Source organism: Mizuhopecten yessoensis, unplaced genomic scaffold (assembly GCF_002113885.1).
Source record: "Mizuhopecten yessoensis strain PY_sf001 unplaced genomic scaffold, ASM211388v2 scaffold3627, whole genome shotgun sequence".
Lineage (NCBI taxonomy): Eukaryota > Metazoa > Mollusca > Bivalvia > Pectinida > Pectinidae > Mizuhopecten > Mizuhopecten yessoensis.
In genome coordinates, this window is record NW_018405139.1 from 1,195,838 (window position 1) to 1,218,066 (window position 22,229).

The following is a 22,229-nucleotide window of genomic DNA, read 5'->3' on the forward strand; positions in this document are numbered from 1 at the left end:
ATGGTTAATGTTTCCAAGTATAAAATACAATAAAATGTCAAATGTACAATAATGCAGATGATTTTGTTTACGTTATTTGTCTACGTTATTTTATGTATTTCAGTCCGCTATAACGATATGTAGGAATGGCAGATCAATAACAAATATAACGTAACCGTATATACTTCAGAGGTAATATTATTCCAGCGCGTTTTGTGTTATACCTGTCGTGCTTAATTATGATTGCACTTATTGAAACATTATTGTTTTCATTTTTTTTTTTACAAATTGAGGGGAGCACCGATGATTCATCTTTGCGCCAAAAGGTCAAATTTCGATAAAGCTAAACATTTCAGTGAGCTAACATGAGTACATTCCTGTTATGAAATATTTCTTTAAGTCATATACTTAAAATTGTTTGAAATCAGAGTATTTAGAGAGAACGAATTATAGGATATGATACAAAAGGGCAAAAAATAACCATTATTACCGCTGAACATGACCTTTGAAGGATCAAGGAATTGCAGAAGCTGTTCGTAATAATGAGTTAGTGACCACTATAATCAAATGTCATCAACTGAAATACTTTTTTTAAACTTTCTATGATGTTCTATATGCTTTCACTGAAAGAACGAGAATTGATATGTGAAACGTAAACAGACCATGCAAGCCCCGTATCTGGTTACTTAAAAATTGCCCCTTGGGTTAAGAACCTTCAATATCGATCTACGGGGATGACAAATTACATCATCATCTATATACTACTTTATACTATCTACCGGTAGCATGATAAATTCATTATCAAGGGTTGTCAGTATGTGAATACTTAAGAAGAAGTTGAGAACGACTAGAGAACAACTTGATAATGAATTTTCCATTGTGGGAACGTATTTTTTGTATTATGATAACTCCTCGTAATCAATTATGAAATGCATTGTATTCTGGCATACAAGACGCTTCTATAAAGGACGAGTATATCGATTATCTCATTTAATGTGTACGAGTCGTGTTAGAACGACAATTTGTGTTTTCAGGTTACTCCATTCCGAAATAGCGTGAAAGGGGAGATGTGAAAAAACCGGAAACACACACACATAAATAAAACAAATCATAAACTATTAAGAAAAATGGTTAATGTTTCTTGGACAATTTGTGTTTTCAGTTTTACTCCATTCCGAAATGGCGTGAAGTGGGAGATGTGAAAAAGCCGGAAACTAAATTAGTATAATTAAGAAAAACTTTTCCGTTCTGCACATATTCATATGTTCGTGTGAACCGAGATGTAAGTCTGAATAGGGCCACGTGTTCCTGACGTCTCGTTAGGTAATCTGATCTGGTGGTAAAGTGCGTTTTTTGTTTACACGTGACCTGAATTGCTTTATGCCCTTGTGTATCCTTCCCAGGTCCATAAGTATGATTATCAATGGTATCAGACAGACAACGAGGACGCCCACGTAACCAATGTTAGCCGCAGACTGTCGGTCGTCGGCGGCACTGGTCAAAGTCCGCTTCCAGGAAGACAGTTTCTTCTTGTCAACGAGCAGGTCGCTCCGTAACTGCTGGACTTTCTCCTCCAACTCTTCCTGATTTATTGCCGTTGTTTTGATAGGTGAGCATGTGGTGCGGGAGGGGGAAATCGTTCCGGAATTCACTGGGACTGCAAACACACAAGACAATCAAAAAAGAGAGTTTATGATATACGTTAATAGTTTTCAAAGGCGGAAAATGTAACTTGTTTTATATCAATCTAATTAAAATTATATCTTCACATCGCTCCCGTTTACTGATATGTCGCTTCAACGCGACATAACAGTAAACGGGAGCGATGTGAAGATATAACTTAAATCAGTGTAAGTCGGTAAAAAGAACATGTATTTATCATGTTTGTAGACTGAAACAGACGATTCATTATAGCTTGCAAGTTTATAATAATTCATCACAATCTGTAATAATATTCAACAGTTTTCATAAAAATGTATCACGTGATTCGATTTAGAGCTTATTTTTGTATTTGTTTATACGACACTTTGCATTCTATTTCAAAGAACGCGATTGGTAACTTTGAAACAATCACTCAATTTACTAATACTTATAGGATGCTGTGTCGCCATTATCATTAATTGGCAACTCACACAATCTAACAAGAGCTAGGATAGGAAGGGAAGAAGAGAGTCAGGAACTCGACTTCCCCTTACGGGTGGCTTCTTTCCATCCTTACAAATTTTAACATTGGCCTTACAGAATGGCTAAGAAGCCCAGCAGGACGTTGCCTGGGATTATGTCTATGCTTCTTCGCGGCAAACCCAGCATCCTGCGAAGAGCAAGGACCACTTGACACGGGTTTCATAAAAAGAACACTCGATGCCACAAAGTCCTCCTTCAATTCATTCTGCACAGCGGGCAAAACACCGCTGAACATGACCTTTGAAGGATCAAGGAATTGCAGAAGCTGTTCGTAATAATGAGTTAGTCACTTCTGTATGTCATTTTTCTACTTGAGGGACAGGTAGAACATGGCAGCAAACCCTTTTTCTCCTTTATAAAATGACACTTTCTCATGATGCTATGGTATTTTCTGTGATTATAAGATGAAACATTTTATTCATTGTTTCGTAAATTAACTAGAACACTGACAGGTCAGTAAGGGCCCGTCTTGTGGCAATATATCCCCCATAATCATCAAGAAGCAATCTGCCCATATAGCTGAGCTTGACGTTTGACATTTTGACTTCAAAAAGAATCGCAAGGAAGCAAAATATATATTTACATGTACTATGATGTGAGTCTTGTTTCCTTCCACCTCCATATTTGCTGGGCTAACAGAAATGTAAATACCGGTGGAATACTCATTTGTTAGCTTTGATTTGCTTTATTTCACCTTATATACCTCCTCGATCCATCAAGAGCCAGGGTCAAAGTCAGAGATCCACTTTGTCTTTGACCTTTAGACCCAAATGACCTTGACCATTAACCCAGTGAGCCTGATCTTTGGTCAGTTGACTTATTCTTTAATTCAGACAAACTTTACTTCTTAATATCATAACAAAATGTTCATCAGTGAAAAATACAAAACTTGACCTTGACCCTTTGGACTCCGTGACCTGGACCTAAGGTCAGTTGACTCTGTGTTAAGTTCTGAACAACATTGCTTCATAATGTCATAACAAAATGTTCATCAGGGAAAAGGTAAAAAATTAAACCTTCACCTTTGACCCAGTGACCTTGACCTTTGGTCAATTGACTCCTTGCTTAATTCTGAGCAACATTGCTTCAAAGTGTCATAGTGAAATGTTCACCAGTGAAAAGATTCAAAATTTAACCTTGACCTTTGACCCAATGACCTTGACCTTTTATCAGTCGAGTCCTTGTTTAATTCTGATCAACTTTGCTTCATCATGTCATAACAAAATGTTCATCAGTGAAAAGATGCAAAATTTTACCTTGACCTTTGAATCTAATGACTTTGACCTTTGACCTCGACTTTTTACCTCAGTGTGTCTTTTTGTTTAATTCCGAACAACTTTGCTTCATAATGTCATAGTGAAATGTTCACCAGTGAAAAGCTACAAAATTTGACCTTGACCCCTGACTCGATGACCTTGACCTTAGATCAATCGACTCCTTGTTTTATTCTGATCAACTTTGCTTCATAATGTCATAACAAAATGTTCATCAATGAAAAGATGTAAAATTTGACCTTGACCTTTGAACCCAATGACATTTACTTTTGACCTTGACTTTTTACCTCAATGTGTATTTTTGTGAACTGAACATCTTGACCCAGTTTCATGTACATCGGTCAATAGATACTAAAGTTATCAGCCAGGAACAAAATTTGTGGACGGACGGACAGACAGACAGACAGACAGACAAACAGACAGACAGAGTGATTACTATAGGGCACCCGTATCTCCGATACGGGGCCCTAATAATAATAATAATACAACGCTAACTACGTACCTGTAGGGAGCGATGTTTTTGTCAGGTCAACGGAGGTGACATCATGAGAGAGGAAAGGCGTAGACATTTCACTAGTTTTATCAAGCTCCGATGGTGTGCTACTTGGTTGAAGATTAATACGTCCTGTTGATTCCGATGTTAGTGGAGTGCTGGTGTGGGGTGTCGCAGTATCGGAATAAGGAAGTGACGTCAGAGGGATATCATCTTGTTGTTGGGATGATGTGATAACTCGAGTGGAACACATGTCATGCAGTTCAGTGATAGTAGGCGAAACGTCAACGGGCGCCGTTCGCACTAGATCTGTATAGAAATAATCACATGTTACATTTCTCATCAGAACAGCATTATCTTTTACAAAAAACGGATCTAAGTTAAAATAATGGTAGTTCTGAAAGCAAATCTAAAAATAATAGCGACAGTACACAAGGGCTTTTCGAGAAATTTTGCAACTACAACAAACTTTGGCGTTTTCAATATCATTCAACCTTTTGGGTGAGATTAATATAATATTCCCCACCTTGAGGGAGTGACAGAGAAATATGCAACCCTCGGGCTTTGCCGAGGGAAAGACATTCGATAATATCATACCGAAGGTTGGAGATTTCTCTGTCCCACTCTCAAGGTAGAGGATGATTTTTTTCTCCCATCCTGCTCCACTCCGCCGACAGGCGGTGATTGCATGAAATATAAGCGTTAATTGTATGTTTTCCCAGCAAACCCAGAGTTGTCTTCCATGGTCTGCTACTGTTGACGTGACATCAATGCATCGATGACGTGACATGCTATTGTCATAACTAAGTGAATTATTACTCTCAGATAAACATTCGACAAGCCTCATGTTAAACGCACACACACATACTCCCCCCCCCCCCTTCACCCCTCACACACACACACCTCGGCTAACCCTTATGCTAACCCTTATGATTCTGTTTTCATTGAAGTTAGTAAGAACTTTATTATTTTTCGTGTATGCAGGTCTGTATTGATCGCGTTCTGTTTGTTTGGTTCATCTTTAGCAAATACTCTATTCTACATTCAACGAACAGAGTTTCAATAGCATATTACTTCAATGGAAAGTTTGTTAATTATTGAAGTAAAACTATTTAATTAACGACTTTTGGATGTATGGTATAAGGTAAGGCGGCTGGTTTAATTACGCAGGTTAAGATGCGTTTTCACAAAGTCAATAAAAAACGGAATTGATATGATATATAAAACATGATTTATTTTTTTCTTAAATATTGAAGCATATATTTCTATTTTTATGATACAATAATGAACTATCTGTTTATGACATTTCGGATTGTCTTGGGGTGAAATGATGTTATGTTACAATCTCGAAACGGAATTGTATCTCACCAACCATGAACAAGTAATTGATAACTAGTATTTTAGAATTCTTTAGTCTAGAATAGAAACCGGAAGATTCTTTTTTCCGAATTGCCTCACACGATTAATTTGAAATATATATGGAGATATTTTCCTTCTTCAATTTGATTTGACATATATTTGTATTTTGCTACATTTTGGCTATCCTCGATACTCCAGGAGTGACGCTCACCTACGTTCTCTATACCTCTGGAATATGTCATGAAAAAATTGAATGCCCGAAGATAGCTGTCTGACATCCTCAATATCCAGGGGTTACGCTCACTTCATCCTCGACATCCAAGGGTTACGCTCACTTTCGCTCTCTACACCCTGGAATATGTCATGGCAAAATTGAAGGCTCGGTGTGCGCCACCTTGTTGATGAGACAAGAAGACTAGTTCGATCCTTTGATATACATCAAATGAATCTCGCGGTCATGTAACGGTAAAAATTGACAGACTTTGAAGTTGGGCATTTCTCCTTTGTAATCTTCAAAGGAGAGGTATCAGCCTAGCGATTGGTCAGGTTTTTTTTACCTGAGATCAACAAGGTGACACACAGTGAGCCTTCAATTTTGCTATGACATATTCCATGGGTGTAGAGAGCGAAAGTGAGCGTAACACCTAGATATGGAGGATGGCTGTCTGAATGATTACAGAGAAGCAACAACTAACTTCAAAGCCTTTCAATGTAACCGTAATGCTAGCATGCGTTTTTTCATGTACACCAGATCATCTGCTTTACTTGTATCATCCATAAGGTTGTCGGCATACAAAGCCTTTAGTTTTACCTTGACATAGGAGAGGAGAGCGTAAGTGAAGGTAGCACCTGGAGTATCTGTATCGATGAAGCATGTTGGCCTCACTATCGCTGTTGTTATCAGCCGATAAATGTAAGCACTGTGAATAAACAGAATGTAAATATATGTTATATGTGTGGGTGTGTGTGGGTGTGTGGGTGGGTGTGAGTGTGTTTGGTTGTGTGTGTGGGGGGGGGATGTGTGGGTGTGCGTGTGTATGTGTGTGCGATCGTGTGTGTGCGTGCGAGTCTCCTTTGTTACACAAGCAAGTTTACATCACTTACCTTTGACATAAAGTGTAGGTTTCGTTCTTTTTTTAGTGTTATTAGTCATTGATAACATCACGCAAGAATTACCATCGGCGAAGTGACTGATTCCATAACAGTTTGAGCATGCGCAATGGTCGTAACAATTTTCCATGTTGGTATAGCCCTCGGTATATCTCGACAGACCCCATACCTCCGTAGTGGTTGTGTAACAATTCTTGATATCTGATACAAATGAATCAAGTATTGATCAGGAAACATCAACGTGATATTTTTTCAAATACAGATTATGCTACTGAAACGAATGTCTAGTGATGTTTCGTTCGTTTATCAAAACAAATAAGAAATTTAATCGACCAGTTCAATAACATTAAAAAGCGTAAACAATTCAAAATTTTATTCTTGAAATATTGAATTTTAACATTTATATTTATAGGTCACCGTGACGCAATCGGTCGGAAAAACCGCGTATAAAATTAAAGTCACACAGTTTTCTAAATACTTATATTTGATTGAAAATATTCAAAATTCCAATGACTCATAGATACGTCAAGTATAGGCTTGCAAAGCCTTTTCCCGACTGCGGAGGATAGAGGTTATGTTTACGTTATTATCATGCGTAAGCGAATTAACGAAAAATCCAACGAATCGCAACTATGTGTTCGACTGGGTTGACAATAAAAATATTTTCATCTTTAAATTACTTGGTTCGCTAAAGAAATATATAATTCACTTATGAAGTGGTCTTATTAAAATTGATCATAATAGCTAAACAAACGTGCCAAAATTTGACAAGAATCAACGTCATTTGATCGGGACCCATTGGAGCATACAAGAACGTGACATTATGTATATTATCTAAATCTTTACTTCATTTAAGAAAATATATAGGGATTTAATCTGGATTTTTCCAGTGTTCAAGCAAATTTGAAAGGGAGAAATTTTACTTACACACCACATGAATGACCGTAGTGAAGCGAAAGCCGTTCATATGAAGTGTGTAAGAAAAGTCAAGTCTAAGAGTTGTCTAATAAAGTTATATCTCATCATCTTCTTTCTACAACATCTTTGCAACTCTCGTTTGGTTTAGTTTGGTTTGGTTTGTTTGTGTTTTACGTCCTATTAACAGCTATGGCCATTTAAGAACGTGCCAGGTTTTGGTGGTGGAGGAAAGCCGGAGTTCTCCGAGAAAATCAACCGACCTACGGCCAGGGACGACTGCCCCACGTAGGTCTCGAACCCACGACCAAGTGGTGGAGGGCTAGTGGTTGCAGAATGTCAGACGCCTTAGCCACTTGGCCACTACGGCACCTTCTAGAAAAAAAGGTTGATGAAAGTGATGAAATGACTATGCATACACAATGTTGTTATGTGACCATCGTAATTTTGCTTTTTGTTTTATAGAAAAAGCTTCAAGCCAAATTCCATAACGATGGTCACATAACAGCATTGTGTATATATAGTTATTTCATCAGTTTCGTCATCCTTAAATCCGTATACTTTTATTACGTTTGTATTAACAATCTTTAAAGGCGAGAATGTATGATCGTCTTTGGGTCCTGGTAACTGGATGCGACCAATATTTAGGATTAACATCATGTTTGGCGGATGCATCTTTTACAAACAAAAATATATCCTTTTTTGAAACTAAACCCAATAACCAAACCAATCCTTTATTTAACATTATCTCTGTCGTTTATCACTATTTATTAGCGGAAGTTTAATTTTGTACATTTAGTCTCCCACAAATCAAGTTCGAAATACCATTATTTGAAATATACAGAGGTTTTAATGATAAAATTGTGTAGGGTAATGCAAACGTCTGCTGGTATGAACATCACATTTAACTCAAACTTCCCACTTGTTTAGTCAAGAAGATTATTAACATCAATATATGTGAGTGCCATCAAACATTTGAGTCATTCTTTGCCATTTTTGAGCTGGGCATACGGCATGTTTCAGTTCAGCACTTCGATGCCATAAATTAACATTATTTGCGTTTAACACGTGTACAACTGCTGTTGATTTAAAATTAACAAATGAATATATGTTTTAATAACCATGTAACGAATCACTGTGAGATGTCTAAGCAGGTCCACAGCACATAATTAAGATATGTTCCCATCTTTTTGCCAATGTTATTTATAACATTGCATTGTGAATATAGTTTGTGTGGAAATTGGTGGGAGTACAAAGAAAGAGTACACCATATTTTGACATTTCAATAACTGCTGAGTTTCGACCTACATTAACAATTGTGTTCTTAATTGAAAAACAGCTGAGCAGAGTTGGCTGATGTGTATGTGTAATATGGGTGTTTCAAAAGACGGTGACATAATGCCTACTATGTATGTATAAGTGATAATACGTATGCATACAAAATAAAGAGAACAGTATGATAAGTACCTGTTGTAGAACCCTGGCATAAAAACGGCATACTTTCAGTACAGTTTTCTGTACCAAACTCTGTGATCGTTTTTTCCATTTTCATGCAAGCCTCCTCTTGATCATTTCCTCCATTTGTATAATCGGAGTTGTCAATTTCCTCACAGTCGTCCTGCCACGTTGGTTTTCCGTTATTCAACCGAAACCCACCAAGCCACAAAGCACTACAACATAATATAAAGGAGATGACTGTATTACTTCAAAGAAGTTACATACTTCGAAACGGTACATTTTCAATATATACCCGTCCAGGATCACCGTAGGACACACACATGGGACTTCACCTGACAACAGATACAGCATGCCAAATACAATACACTTCACCATACAGCTGTTTCGTCATAACACACTGATGATGTAAGGGGTCGAAAAGGCCGAAATTCAAATTGTTTTAATCCTTTTACCCCTGGGTAACTTGATTACACTCTACCATACATTCATCTGGATGACTCCATTAAGGTCTACAGTGGTGAAAGCGTTAAAGTAATGGTTGAAACAGAAGGAAAGGTGCGTAAAACCGGTTAATCATTTGAATTTCAAATATAAGAGTAGTGCTGGTAAATTTAAGATTGACAATAACGAATACATTGTGTATATATATAGCGGCGTGCCACTTCTCACATGGTATAACTGTGGCCATCAAGATTAAGACAAACCTCGCGGTCTAAGAAATTCACCAGCAGAGTCTACCATCTTGTATCCTGAAATATGAACATAAGACAAATACAAGGAACAATACCTTTAAAATTTGGTAAAAGATATAGTATGCCAAATACAATACACTATACCGTACAGCTGTTTCGTCCTTCAAGGACTCGTGGAGGATGGAAGGAGCCGAAAAGTTGGAAATCTAAATTGGTGTATTTGGTCCCAATGAATGCCCACTCTATAACAACTTTAGAATGCAATTAGTTATACAAAAATCTCAATTTGGTATAACTGGTAATCATGATCATTTTAATCTAAAAACTCTATTAAAGGGATGCTTAATATGCAGCGCTGATATTAACATATCCATTTTACAAAGTATATCTGACTACATTTGTCAAATTAATAGGCTTGATATATAATCTCAATCACAGCAAAACTTTACATTGAAAGTGATGCTATTATTTATAGTGTCATGATCACTGTGCTAATAAATATTGATACTGGTGTATGTCTATCTCCACAACATCTCTGGTATTCGGCTGGACTGGATGGAATTTATGAGTGTACTATTCTATAACCTGTTCTAACTATTTCATAGTTACATGAATATTCTATTGTGCTTTGTTAAATAAATTTTAAGAGAATCAACTCCAATACTATATAATAATAACTACATTTTCCTATATGAATCCATATCATATTCTGAAATTTTACAAAATGTTTATTTCTTGGTAACTTATCCTATATATCCAGTGGGTGGATGGCCAATGTGTTTATACAAAGGGTCTTTTGGGCCTGTATCCCTTGGATTTTATGTAGGATGGGTTGTCAATAAATATACATGATTTATTTGATTGTTAATATCTAAAACAGAAAATGATTAAACAAAAGTTGTAAAATGTTCATTTCACAAGCTAAATTGGATTCATCTCCCCTGCACTGTTTAATTGGATTGTTATGACAGAATATATGTAGTGTTTATAAATAAGTTTGGAAAGGACTTAAATTGGCCTAGCCTGATGACATATATAAAGTCAATACAATCTGATGGAATGAAATGGTCCCAATGCTTTTTGTAAGAAGCAGCTAATGTGAGGAACCCCCTGCAGAATAGGGGATATTGCTTGTGTGCCCTCTTCTTGAGAACATAAAAGCGACCAAATTAAATTTGTCATCTGCTTCTTAAGAATCGTTTTGTTTCCTAACGTCTTCTTTGGCTAAACCTCACTTTAAGCCTCGGTGTTGAGAACAAACGCTCAAGTGAGGAAGGTAATGAATTCTGTCATCATGCCGGGACAAACCAGAGTTGTTATTATCCTGCTAAACATTCAACACGGCACGCATACATTACACATATATAGGCACGCCCTTAAATGATCTTAGCTGTTGATAGGCGTAACCTTTAAAAACAAAGTTATCATAAAAAGCGTTATTAACATAAACGTATGGAAAATTCATCTGATCATTTTTTTTCATATTCCTTGTTAACCGTAAGTTTAACAACAAATTAGAAAGATTTTCATTCAAATGGCATAGTGATTTCACATTATTGACAGATAGTTGACGTCATAATTAGTATGACGTCATAACGGTAGAATTGGATACCACTTAAACGTGGTGGTAGATAAGTGCTCTATTAATAGAAGAGATCATTGGTAATTTACTTTTTTTTCAAATGTTGATTCGCTTCCAACTGACGTGACGTTTATATTCATTCCTAATCATTTATAACGCTCATATTTTCTCTCACACAGATTTATAAATAAATGATATTTCCCAAAAGACTTTTTTTTTTAAATTTATATCGTGACGAAAAACAAAATATGGGAACGACATTGTTGTAATGGCTGTCAGTATGGCCGGTGACTGTCAGAAAGAACATGGATCGGTATGTTGGCATACATTGCTATTATACTGAGGACTATAATGAATACACTACCCCAGAGGGTTGGCATACATTGCTAGTATAATGAATACTATAATTAATACACTACCCCAGAGGGTTGGCATACATTGCTATTATACTGAAGACTATAATTAATACCCTACCCCAGAGGGTTGGCATACATTTCTATTATACTGAAGACTATAATGCATACACTACCCCAGAGGGTTGCCATACATTGCTAGAATACTGAACCCTATAATCAATACACTACCCCAGAGGGTTGACATACATTGCTAGTATACTGAAGACTATGATTAATACACTACCCCAGATGGTTGGCATACATTGCTGGTATACTGAAGACTATGATTAATACACTGCCCCAGATGGTTGGCATACATTGCTGGTATAATGAATACTATAATTAATACACTAACCCAGAGGGTTGGAATACATTGCTATTGTACTGAGGACTATAATTAATAAACTACCCCAGAGGGTTGGCATGCATTGCTATTATACTGAAGACTATGATTAATACACTACCCCAGATGGTTGGCATACATTGCTGGTATAATGAATACTATAATTAATACACTACCCCAGAGGGTTGCCATACATTGCTAGAATACTGAAGACTATAATGAATACCCTACCCCAGAGGGTTGGCATACAATGCTATTATACTGAAGACTATGATTAATACACTACCCCAGATGGTTGGCATACATTGCTGGTATACTGAAGACTATGATTAATACACTACCCCAGATGGTTGGCATACATTGCTGGTATAATGAATACTATAATTAATACACTAACCCAGAGGGTTGGCATACATTTCTATTATACTGAAGACTATAATGCATACACTACCCCAGAGGGTTGGCATACATTGCTAGAATACTGAAGACTATAATTAATACACTACCCTAGAGGGTTGGCATACATTGCTAGTATACTGAAGACTATAATTAATACACTGCCCCAGAGGGTTGGCATACATTGCTATTATACTGAAGACTATGATTAATACACTGCCCCAGATGGTTGGCATTCATTGCTAGTATACTGAAGACTATAATTAATACACTACCCCAGAGGGTTGACATACATTGCTAGTATACTGAAGACTATAATTAATACACTACCCCAGAGGGTTGACATACATTGCTAGTATACTGAAGACTATGATTAATACACTACCCCAAAGGGTTGGCATACATTGCTATTATACTGAAGACTATGATTAATACACTGCCCCAGAGGGTTGGCATACATTGCTATTATACTGAAGACTATGATTAATACACTACCCCAAAGGGATGGCATACATTGCTATTATACTGAAGACTATGATTAATACACTTCCCCAAAGGGTTGGCATACATTGCTATTATACTGAAGACTATGATTAATACATTGCCCCAGATGGTTGGCATACATTGCTAGTATACTAAAGACTATGATTAATACACTGCCCCAGAGGGTTTGCATACATTGCTAGTATACTGAAGACCATGATTAATACACTACCCCAAAGGGATGGCATACATTGCTATTATACTGAATACTATGATTAATACACTGCCCCAGAGGGTTGGCATACATTGCTATTATACTGAAGACTATGATTAATACACTGACCCAGATGGTTGGCATACATTGCCAGTATACTGAAGACTATGATTAATACACTACCCCAGAGGGTTGGCATACATTGCTAGTATACAGCTGTATATCATTAATATTCTACCTTGGAGGTTTGGCATATATTGCTAGTATACTGATTACCAGCGTTGATATTTTACTCCGTAGGGTTGGCATACATAACTAGTATACTGATGTTTGTCATTGTTTCCTTACTCGGAGGGTTGGCATACATTGCTAGTTGACTGGTAGGTGTCAGAAATCACGTACCTGCTTGGAAGGTTGGTATACATTTGTGATAGGCTGTATGGTATCAGTGACCAGATGTAGCCATACTGCGTGATATTGATGTGAGCTAAAGTCATATTAGCTTGCTCACATATGGCTTTGGCTTCGAACCAGGACTTCAAGTCTGTATAAAACTTGTATGAACACCACTGCTGATCTGAAACCAGCAAATATATGCATCGTCAGTGGACGTTTCCATGTGGCGGTTTGTTTCAAGAAAGAGTAATCAAACGCTTGTTATCTGCCATTTGTGGTACTACTTGCAAGAAATAAGTTATCTATTCTCTTAAGACGATATATGCACGCTTTCATATATATAACACAACAGCGTTAATCTATTAAAATGTACGAGTGTGAAAGGGTCTTTATGGCTTTTTGACGCATTTTATGAATATATAAATAATTTTAGTGGAAATGTTTGTAAATATCAGTACATACCTCCGGTGGCATGAAGAAAGAGATTTGGATGGACGATGAAAAACAAGAATATCTTCATAGAACCAAACCGCATCCTCTTGATCTGGAGAGAAAGCGAGTGACATACATATAATATGAATACATATAAACTTAAAACCCTTGTTTTACTGTACACTGCCACCATTTGTCAGAGACGTGTTGGCGTTATAAAGAGATATTTAAAACAAATTCAGGAAAACTTAAAAAAACCACAAGAGATCGAAAAAGGCGACATGAAATATGTTAGCAGTGCTAACAACAATAGGTTTTCGGAAGTTGCGTTTCGAATGTTTCTTACTTAATTAATTTTTTGGTTTAATAATACTATTTTAGTATGAATTCCAAAATATAGTTTTTGGTCCCCCTAGACCAGGCCCTTTTCTCCGGTTTCACCTTTGGCAGTTTATTTAAAAATAAGGCCACAAATTCAACGACATCAATAATAATAATTTCGTACTTAATAGGTGACACCTTATTGTAAGGTGTCCTTTTACTGACATAAGTTTATACATCTCCCTTGATATATAGCCAAAGCATTTTTTAATGCCAAAATTCCGCTGGCAAAATGTTGGCGGTGTAGCGTTGCTTGATTTTATATAAATAACATTTGAAGATGTTATTTTAATCAGCTCGTATGAGGTTTGATGTCATCGCAACAGCCAATATCATATATATATATAAAATATGAAGACGAGTGCCTAGGAGACACCGCCATACATTGTAAAACACCGGACTTACCTTGTTTAATCGGGTGTAGACTGACCGCTGGACATCGGTCACTATGCCAGGTGACGTGTCAAGGTACTCGGGGTCGTGAAAAGCAGCAGAGCTATCGCAAGTATTTCATCGATTCTGATGCAACGTTGATCTTCACAGGACAAAAACATCTGATTGGTCAATGGTGGAATTCAAATTGTACTCATTAAACCAACCACGCAAACGATGGTGATGCGGACAGCTACGCTGATATTTAAATGATACACATGTCACATGACCTACGTGTGACCATGACAACAATAGAAGCCACATATCGTGTAGGTGATGGAAACACAGGCGCCAGTTATATTACTAAAGTGACGCTGCAGATATACAACAAAGCCTTATTACGACATCTCCAATAAAGAAACGCACCCCTGTGCCTGCAAATATAACCGACAGGGCTCGGTTGTTTCAAGTCTGGCTAGCTTAACCAATCGTTGCAATCAATATCCATATTGATGTTTTTTCTCTAAATGTGTTTTTTTCATGACTTCAAATAATAAATATTCAAATTAAGTTATTGAGTTAAATATAACTGAAAATATACTGGTATACGATAGGTTTGAGACAGATACATCCAACCATGCTATGGTCAACCGGTCTATATATCAAAAGGATGGCAGCAACGTCGATACTGCATGTTGATAAATGAATGGCAGGTGAAAGGAGGCGAATATTGGAATCATCCCAGGTATACCGTGATTACTCTAAACTACTTTTATCACCTTATGAAAAGATTTGTCATTGAAATCAACGTTTTAATTGTAAATCCATGCCATATCGTGAAATATGTTTATTGGCGTCAATTCATGAAGTAAGACCGTTGCAATATAACTCGCGATAAGTTAGTATCATACAATTCAAGTTACACAGTCAAAATATAACTGTTATTGTCCAGCTCGTGAATATTAATCATTGCTGTTAAACTTTTCGTAAGCCGCAGTAGATTCGAAGAATGGGCCTGCTGTAATCCACTGCATGCTATCGTAGGCGCGACTTATTTGGAACTCCCTAAGTGGGTTTTCTTGGAGAATCTGATATTGTTCTCCTGTCGACTTTAAATTTCTATCTTTTTTTCTATCTTTTATTTCTTGCTTCCTTTTCGATTGTGTTTCTCCTGGCACCCGTCTTCGTTCGACATTAGCTATTGTGATGACATTTTTGCGAAAATCTATAGCAAAGTACTGCTAGTATAAAATGTGGATAAGTAATGTACGTTGACCCGAATAAAGGAATTCCAATATCATTTTACATTTAGCTTTCTAAATAGCATCATTATAAGGTAGTTAAATTAATTAGAAAAAAATACCGCAACTCTTATAATTTTGATAACTAAACGAGGGGAAGATGAGCAAGTAGTAAATTGCAACCGGGAAATGCTTCATAAAAACTTAGGTGCTGGTAGCCAGTTTGCATTCTAAGGATTCAGCATCAATACCTATATCATTCCCTATCATCTGCTTGTTTTTGTTTGATTGTTTGTTTGTTGTTCCTTTATTTTTATCTTTTTATCACACTTTCAAAACTTCGCCTTTTCCCCCGAAAACAATGTTAATGATATTTAAGAAATCGACAATGTAAGTCTCGTGCATTCCATTTTGCTTTTCTCGTATTTATTCCCAGTCAAATGTTACGGCCTTCGACGGTAGAATCCATTTCGTCTATTACAAAAATGTATGTAATTTGTCCTTAACATTTGCTTACTGTATTTATTAGGTTGTTTACAAATGTTAACTGTATTGATACATTCGCCCTAATTTAGGAGCGCGAAAAAGCGAAACTTGAACTGCAGCGAAACCTTCCCGGGGTAAAGTATAATCACACAGGTATTACGAATCTATACCTTCCTTAATTGAAACGATTGCACTTTAAATTTACAAATCATCTATTGTTGATACCAAAATTAGAGTATTAGGTAAAAAAAAACCATCAGAGTGGCCTTTTGGTGTTGCTTTTGTATTCGATAGTAAAGATTGACAAAGCAGTGTCGTATATGGCGTGTCAAACGTTGCAATCTTTAATAATTTTATATTTGTATTCAATAATTGACAATAAATAGCCTCCACAGACTTCAAAAGGGGGAGATTGACATGCTGTGAACTGCCAGCTTTGTAAGGTTATAACTCGCTTTTACGCATCACAATCGTAGGAGTAAACGCTTGTAGGACATAAGTGTAGCATTAAACAGACGCATGTACCAATGAAGAAGAATCAAATTATGCGTCACTAGAAGAAAAATATTAATGCATTCGTATTTCAGTTTAAATAATAAGTATAACAAAACAAAGATAAATATTTGCTTAATTTTAAGAAAATGCTTAAGGTTAACTAGATTATTTTTTGAAATCAATAAGTTATAATCACGATATATATCTACTTTGCACCGTTGAAATACGTCATGACAAAATCTAAGGCTAACGGTAAGCTATTCGATTGGTTCAAATTTAAATACCTGACCAATAGCTAAGCTGATATATGCTCTCTTAGTATTACAGACGAACTACAGCCAACTTAAACCCCTGACAATTTTACCGTTGTGCTGCTGTGCCATTTTCTTTATCTTCTTCAAAAACATCGGACAAGTCTACTTGTATCATCCGCAATAAGTCGCGTAAAGATCCTTCGATTTTGCGAGGAACAATACTAGATTATGTATATAAAGATCGGAATTCAACAGGTTACATCTGTATCGAAACCTAGTATATATTCAAGCTTTCTAACGCTCTTTGATTGTTGACGAGCTTCCATACTTTTTCGAAATTTGAGATTTTTTAAAAGCTGATGATTTTTCAATATTTTCGTCAAAGTTGTCTATAGAGTTTCAAATTTTACTGTGTATTGATTAAACTCTGTGAGATTCAAATTGTACCTTTTTTGTTATCTAGCTAATGATGGACAATGGTTAAACGAAATTGTGTCCGTCGGAAACGATAGCCGGGTGCTTATGTTCAGAATTTGATATTAATCCGGAAACGAAAATTGAATGCCTGCTTATAATGAATTCAGTAGCCTTCGCGTTTCTATTTCTTTATTCATATGGCACTGACTCAAAAATGTATGATGTTTTCAAATTATTTCAATAAAGCCTTTCAAAATTGTTATACTATTATTTGCCTTAAATCAATGTGCATATTATTTGACCACATATAACATGGTCATGACCCAGATGACCGAATTATGCGAATTTGGCTGTTCTTTTGCACGCGCTAACAATTGTCACGTGATGATTGTATGTCTTCATATTAGAACAAACTGCCAATTTCTATCATTTCTGACACTATGGGCAGTGGTCCTATTTTGTGAACCTTGATATGTTTGGAAAGAATATTTCATTTTCGGTCGCTATTTGGTCGACAAGCGAAAAACAATAAACACTGAAGCCATGCTTTATGCCAGATGTTTATTTCAATCCACCAAATCTACAAATCTATCTACATCGTTCGTCAACACATGAAATCAACAGTTGACGGATTAACAAACAATAAGGTCAGCGGTGAGTTCAGCGAAAGTGTTTTGAGAGGTTTAAGTAGATATTGAGGTTAAATAAATTGTTCTGTTTGTCCGCTAGCAAATCTTCAAATTTATTCAAAATGAAACCAGTCCCGCGACTCGCTAGTTTATCGGTACATTTGCGGAGGAGGGTAAATAAATAACCCACGCTCGTGCATGGTCTGTCGTCCAATAATCCATGGTTATTAACCAATAAAAAGAGTCGTTACATTACAAACGTGGTAGAATATACTTAAGATACATCTGTTAAAAAAATGAATATATTAGAAATACTTCCATTTTCAACATATCATAAAATATATGTTACACGAGGAATGTTTACCTTTGGATAGTATACAGCAACGCAGAGATTTCTTAATTAAAAGTATATAGTTTAGAACAAGCAAAAACGTGTGCCAGAAATCATTCGATGCAACCACAAATACAAATATGAGTATCAGACATTCCAAACTTAATTGATTTTCCTATGCCAAAAAACTGCAATATGCCCAAGTTTGAAATGTATTCCAATAGCCTCTACCGGATAATAAGGTGCGTGTACAATGCCAAACTCTTGACTCATCCGTTCATATGGAAATCTATTTTCCAAAACCCGACCGCTTCCAGTAGCGCTACGGAAGTACTATTCACCATCCTCGATATCCAGGGGTTACGCTCCTTTTCGCTCTCTTTTAAATATCACGTGTAAAAGATGGTGACACGCGCACGCCGTCTGCCCTTTGCGGTGTTACAATAAGATCTATTGCACACGTTTGATCATATCTGTGATTTAAAATAGTGATAATTACCTTCTCATTGAAACTCTGTACACCATAATTAACTGCTACACAAACCTAGAACTAAATGATAGCATGGTCAGTTGGCACTGTCTAATATGCAACCAGCCAGTTTACCTGTATCAATACACAACACCAGATTTCTCAACATCAACTTTGGCTGATATTCTGTACTTTTCCAAAACAGTATAGACTTTATTCATCCCCTTTTTACTAGATTATGGTTTTAAGGTTGTGTCATCGGCATACTGAAATACTTTAGCCACCGTATTTGACATAGCTATTACAATTCCATAAAAGAGTTTCCGCCTTTTAGAACATATAACATCGCAGAGATAGGGCATACCTACCTTCCTTGGTTCAATATAGGAAAATATTGAGTCAAAAACGATACATTTAACACTGTTTTTTTCAATCCAATTAATGAAATATTCTCCTAGCCCAAACTTTTGAAGAATCTTTACAGGATACACATGACTAACCCGATCAAAAGCTTTCTCTTGGTCCATTTTAAGAACATGTCCCTCTACTTTCTCATCTTCTGCAAGATCAATCACATCGTATCTTGTTAATATTAAGATGTCTAATTATGACTTCAGGAAAGAAAATACTGCAGAGGTGCCCAGGGTCAACACTGTGAAGTATGGACATAAATCGTTTGCTTTTGAGGCCGCACGGGTGTGGAACAGTCACCCAAATGATTTCCGAAAAGTTGAAAACTTCAAAGAATTCAGGAGGCTGGTCCATTCCTGGGGTGACCCCATCTGCCTTTGCAATATCTGCAAAGAGTGATACTTCATACTGCATTTACAGGTTACATTCAGGAGACTTATAGGCCTCTAATTTTTCATCCTTTTTCTGTCCCTCTGTCTTTATAAACAAGACTTACGACACATAGTTTCATACTTTTTGACAACTCACCGCTCTTTCAATTTCAGAAGTAAGAGGAAGAAAGGCATAATTAAAAACATCATAAATGAAGTACGCAAATATGAAATTTCAAATTCATTCGACAACCGGTTAAGGAGATATGGCATTACAATGAGAGACAAAACCCGCATTTTCGTATCAAAATGCGTGAATATCATTGATAGTGCGCCATTTGGTTGAAAATTTGCCATTTCAAAGGAAATTAACTTGCTTTGCTATGCAGAAATAGCCATGCTTAAACATTGTCATACCAGTGTTCATTCGTAGGAAGGGATTTTTGTTTGTCACATGCGGAAGCTTTCATTTCTGCATGCTAACTGTCCAAAAACACCATATTTTGGCTATTTCTGCATAGCAACACAAATTTGTTGCTAGAGTAGGGTGTCTATGCATGCGCATTGGATAAATATCTGCACCAAGAAAGATAGCCCCAATTATCCAATATGATGTTTATAACAGAAATTGGTAAATAGATTCAATTTGAAATTTTCACTTTTTATGAAGCCAAAAATGAACCATAACGCCCCAGGTCCTTTACCTATATCCTGCCCTGAGCTTTTAATATGAGTCCTTCTCTTTAAAGCAGTTCTAACCTCTTCCTCTTTAATAGGTTAATGTAAAAGTCATTTTGTCCTTCTTATACATTATAAAAAAATCATCAATTCTTCATCATCAACTTAAACACGTGCGTGAGTACCATTTCTTATAAAATATGCTAAATTCATCTAACATTGACGCAGTATCACATATGTAACATTTTCACTCTCATTCTGAAGTTCTTTAATAACTTGAAAAAACTTTATCTGTGTTTTTCAAGCCTCAAACAATGAGTAATATTATGTAATATTACGATCACTCTCAATAACCCACCTCGCTTTAGAACGCCTGGCCGCACCTTTATACATCTTTCTTCCTCAAAACGTTCAGGCTTATATTTGAGTTCTTGAAATAGTCGCGAGAGACATTTATCTCCGGACCCTGCAATATTCTGTAATTTAAAATACTTCTCATTCTTTTCTTTATGCCGTCATTTCGCAAATGACTGAGATGCATTTTTTATTTCATTTTCGGTTATTTAAAACTGTTCCATCGCACAAGGGGCTCATTTATATACAATTCTTCAAGTTTGACAAATGAAAATAAACTGAACATTAGACAAAATTAGACCAATGTATGCAAGCCATTATTAATTTCCTTTTTGTTTCAAACATTTCCCGCATCTCCCCCATTCTTAATTAAGGATGTCTGGAGAAGGCGTCGATCTATATTTCTTTTCCTGTCTGAGAAGCCATTTAACCCCATTCTCTTCAGCACTCACATCTCACTACATTAAGATCCCACTGCCAATTATTACATACACAACTGTTTATTGTTTGACTATCCGAGTCCTGTGTACCACGCTGAATCGGAGAAATTACTGCGGCAGTGTGTAGGCAGAGCCTCGGCCACCACTGCCGACGGCTTCTCCTCCCGTCACACTCCTGCCGTGCGCTGGTCCACCAAGGTCAAGATCATCGCCCTCATCTGACCATAATCATCACCGTCATCAATATCGCCGTCATCATCATCATCATCATCATTATCATCATCATCATCATCATCATCATCATCATCATCATCATCGTCGTCGTCGTCATCAAGACCAATAAGGTCATCAACATCAAGCAAGACCGTTAACTGTCTCAGCTACGTATTGCGACAAAATGGATTGCAATAACATGATAAAATATATGGTCTTCATTTCGTTTTTCAATTTTCGGTAACAGCGCATGTCAGTACCACTTTTTGAGAAACTGTTTTAAGTTTTGTTGCTAATGAACTATATATCAAGTTAAACAACCTAAAGTCGGTACCAGCTTGTGCTGTATATCAAAAATGCATTAAAAGTCGGTGAAACCCCAATATCTTATTACATAAGTTCTAAGTATCAACATTGGGGGCCTGTAAAAATTAATGAAGGCACGGCACATATCCAAGATATGCTTTTTTTCTAATTATGGATATTACACTGTAAGATCAATATAGGCATTTACATTTACCGAGATGGAAAATATCATTTCTGATTTTAATGTCGGTCACGTTATGGTGGAAACAAACCTATGTACGACTTACCTCTTTGTGAAGTTATACGGGGTTTTAAAAGCATACTATTGTTGTTTTCCCTGTCTTCTACTTAGTTAAGTTAAAACATATTTTACTGCCAAGCAATTAGATTGGGCACAAGTTATTAAACTTATATTTAGCCCTTTCCCAGCAAATTACAAGCATATATGACAAGATGGCAGACTTAATTAATAATATACATATATACACTATTTCATTATTCAATGCTTTAATTTAAACATCGAAAGTATGAGAGAGAGAGAGAGAGAGAGAGAGAGAGAGAGAGAGAGAGAGAGAGAGAGAGAGAGAGAGATTCCGTATTTTCTTTTTCTAGATATTGTTTTACCTCAATGATATATATAGGATATACTGGAATCCATTGTTATATCATCAATAGC

General features: G+C 36.4%; 1 protein-coding gene across 1 annotated transcript; it reads right to left on the minus strand.

Moving 5' to 3' along the window:
• Window positions 1-2: 2 nt before the first annotated feature.
• LOC110447824 lies at window positions 3-14,593 on the minus strand. The gene is made up of 7 exons (XM_021493764.1): window positions 14,492-14,593; window positions 13,736-13,817; window positions 13,280-13,454; window positions 8,782-8,984; window positions 6,394-6,600; window positions 3,940-4,239; window positions 3-1,636 (listed from the first exon to the last, which is right to left on the minus strand). The coding sequence occupies exons 2-7, from the start codon at window positions 13,806-13,808 to the stop codon at window positions 1,299-1,301; spliced, it is 1,296 nt and encodes a 431-aa protein (XP_021349439.1). The 5' UTR covers window positions 13,809-13,817; window positions 14,492-14,593; the 3' UTR covers window positions 3-1,298.
• Between the last annotated feature and the right edge of the window lie 7,636 nt (window positions 14,594-22,229).

Bases quoted from the DNA above. Each gene is read 5' to 3' on its own strand.
- LOC110447824 (XM_021493764.1), bottom strand. From the start codon at position 13,808: ATGCGGTTTGGTTCTATGAAGATATTCTTGTTTTTCATCGTCCATCCA. The intron at 13,455-13,735 runs GTATGTACTGAT...TGCTGGTTTCAG, and splicing joins CTTTCTTCATGCCACCGGAG to ATCAGCAGTGGTGTTCATAC. The intron at 4,240-6,393 runs GTAAGTGATGTA...ATTTCTATACAG, and splicing joins ACCTACACTTTATGTCAAAG to ATCTAGTGCGAACGGCGCCC.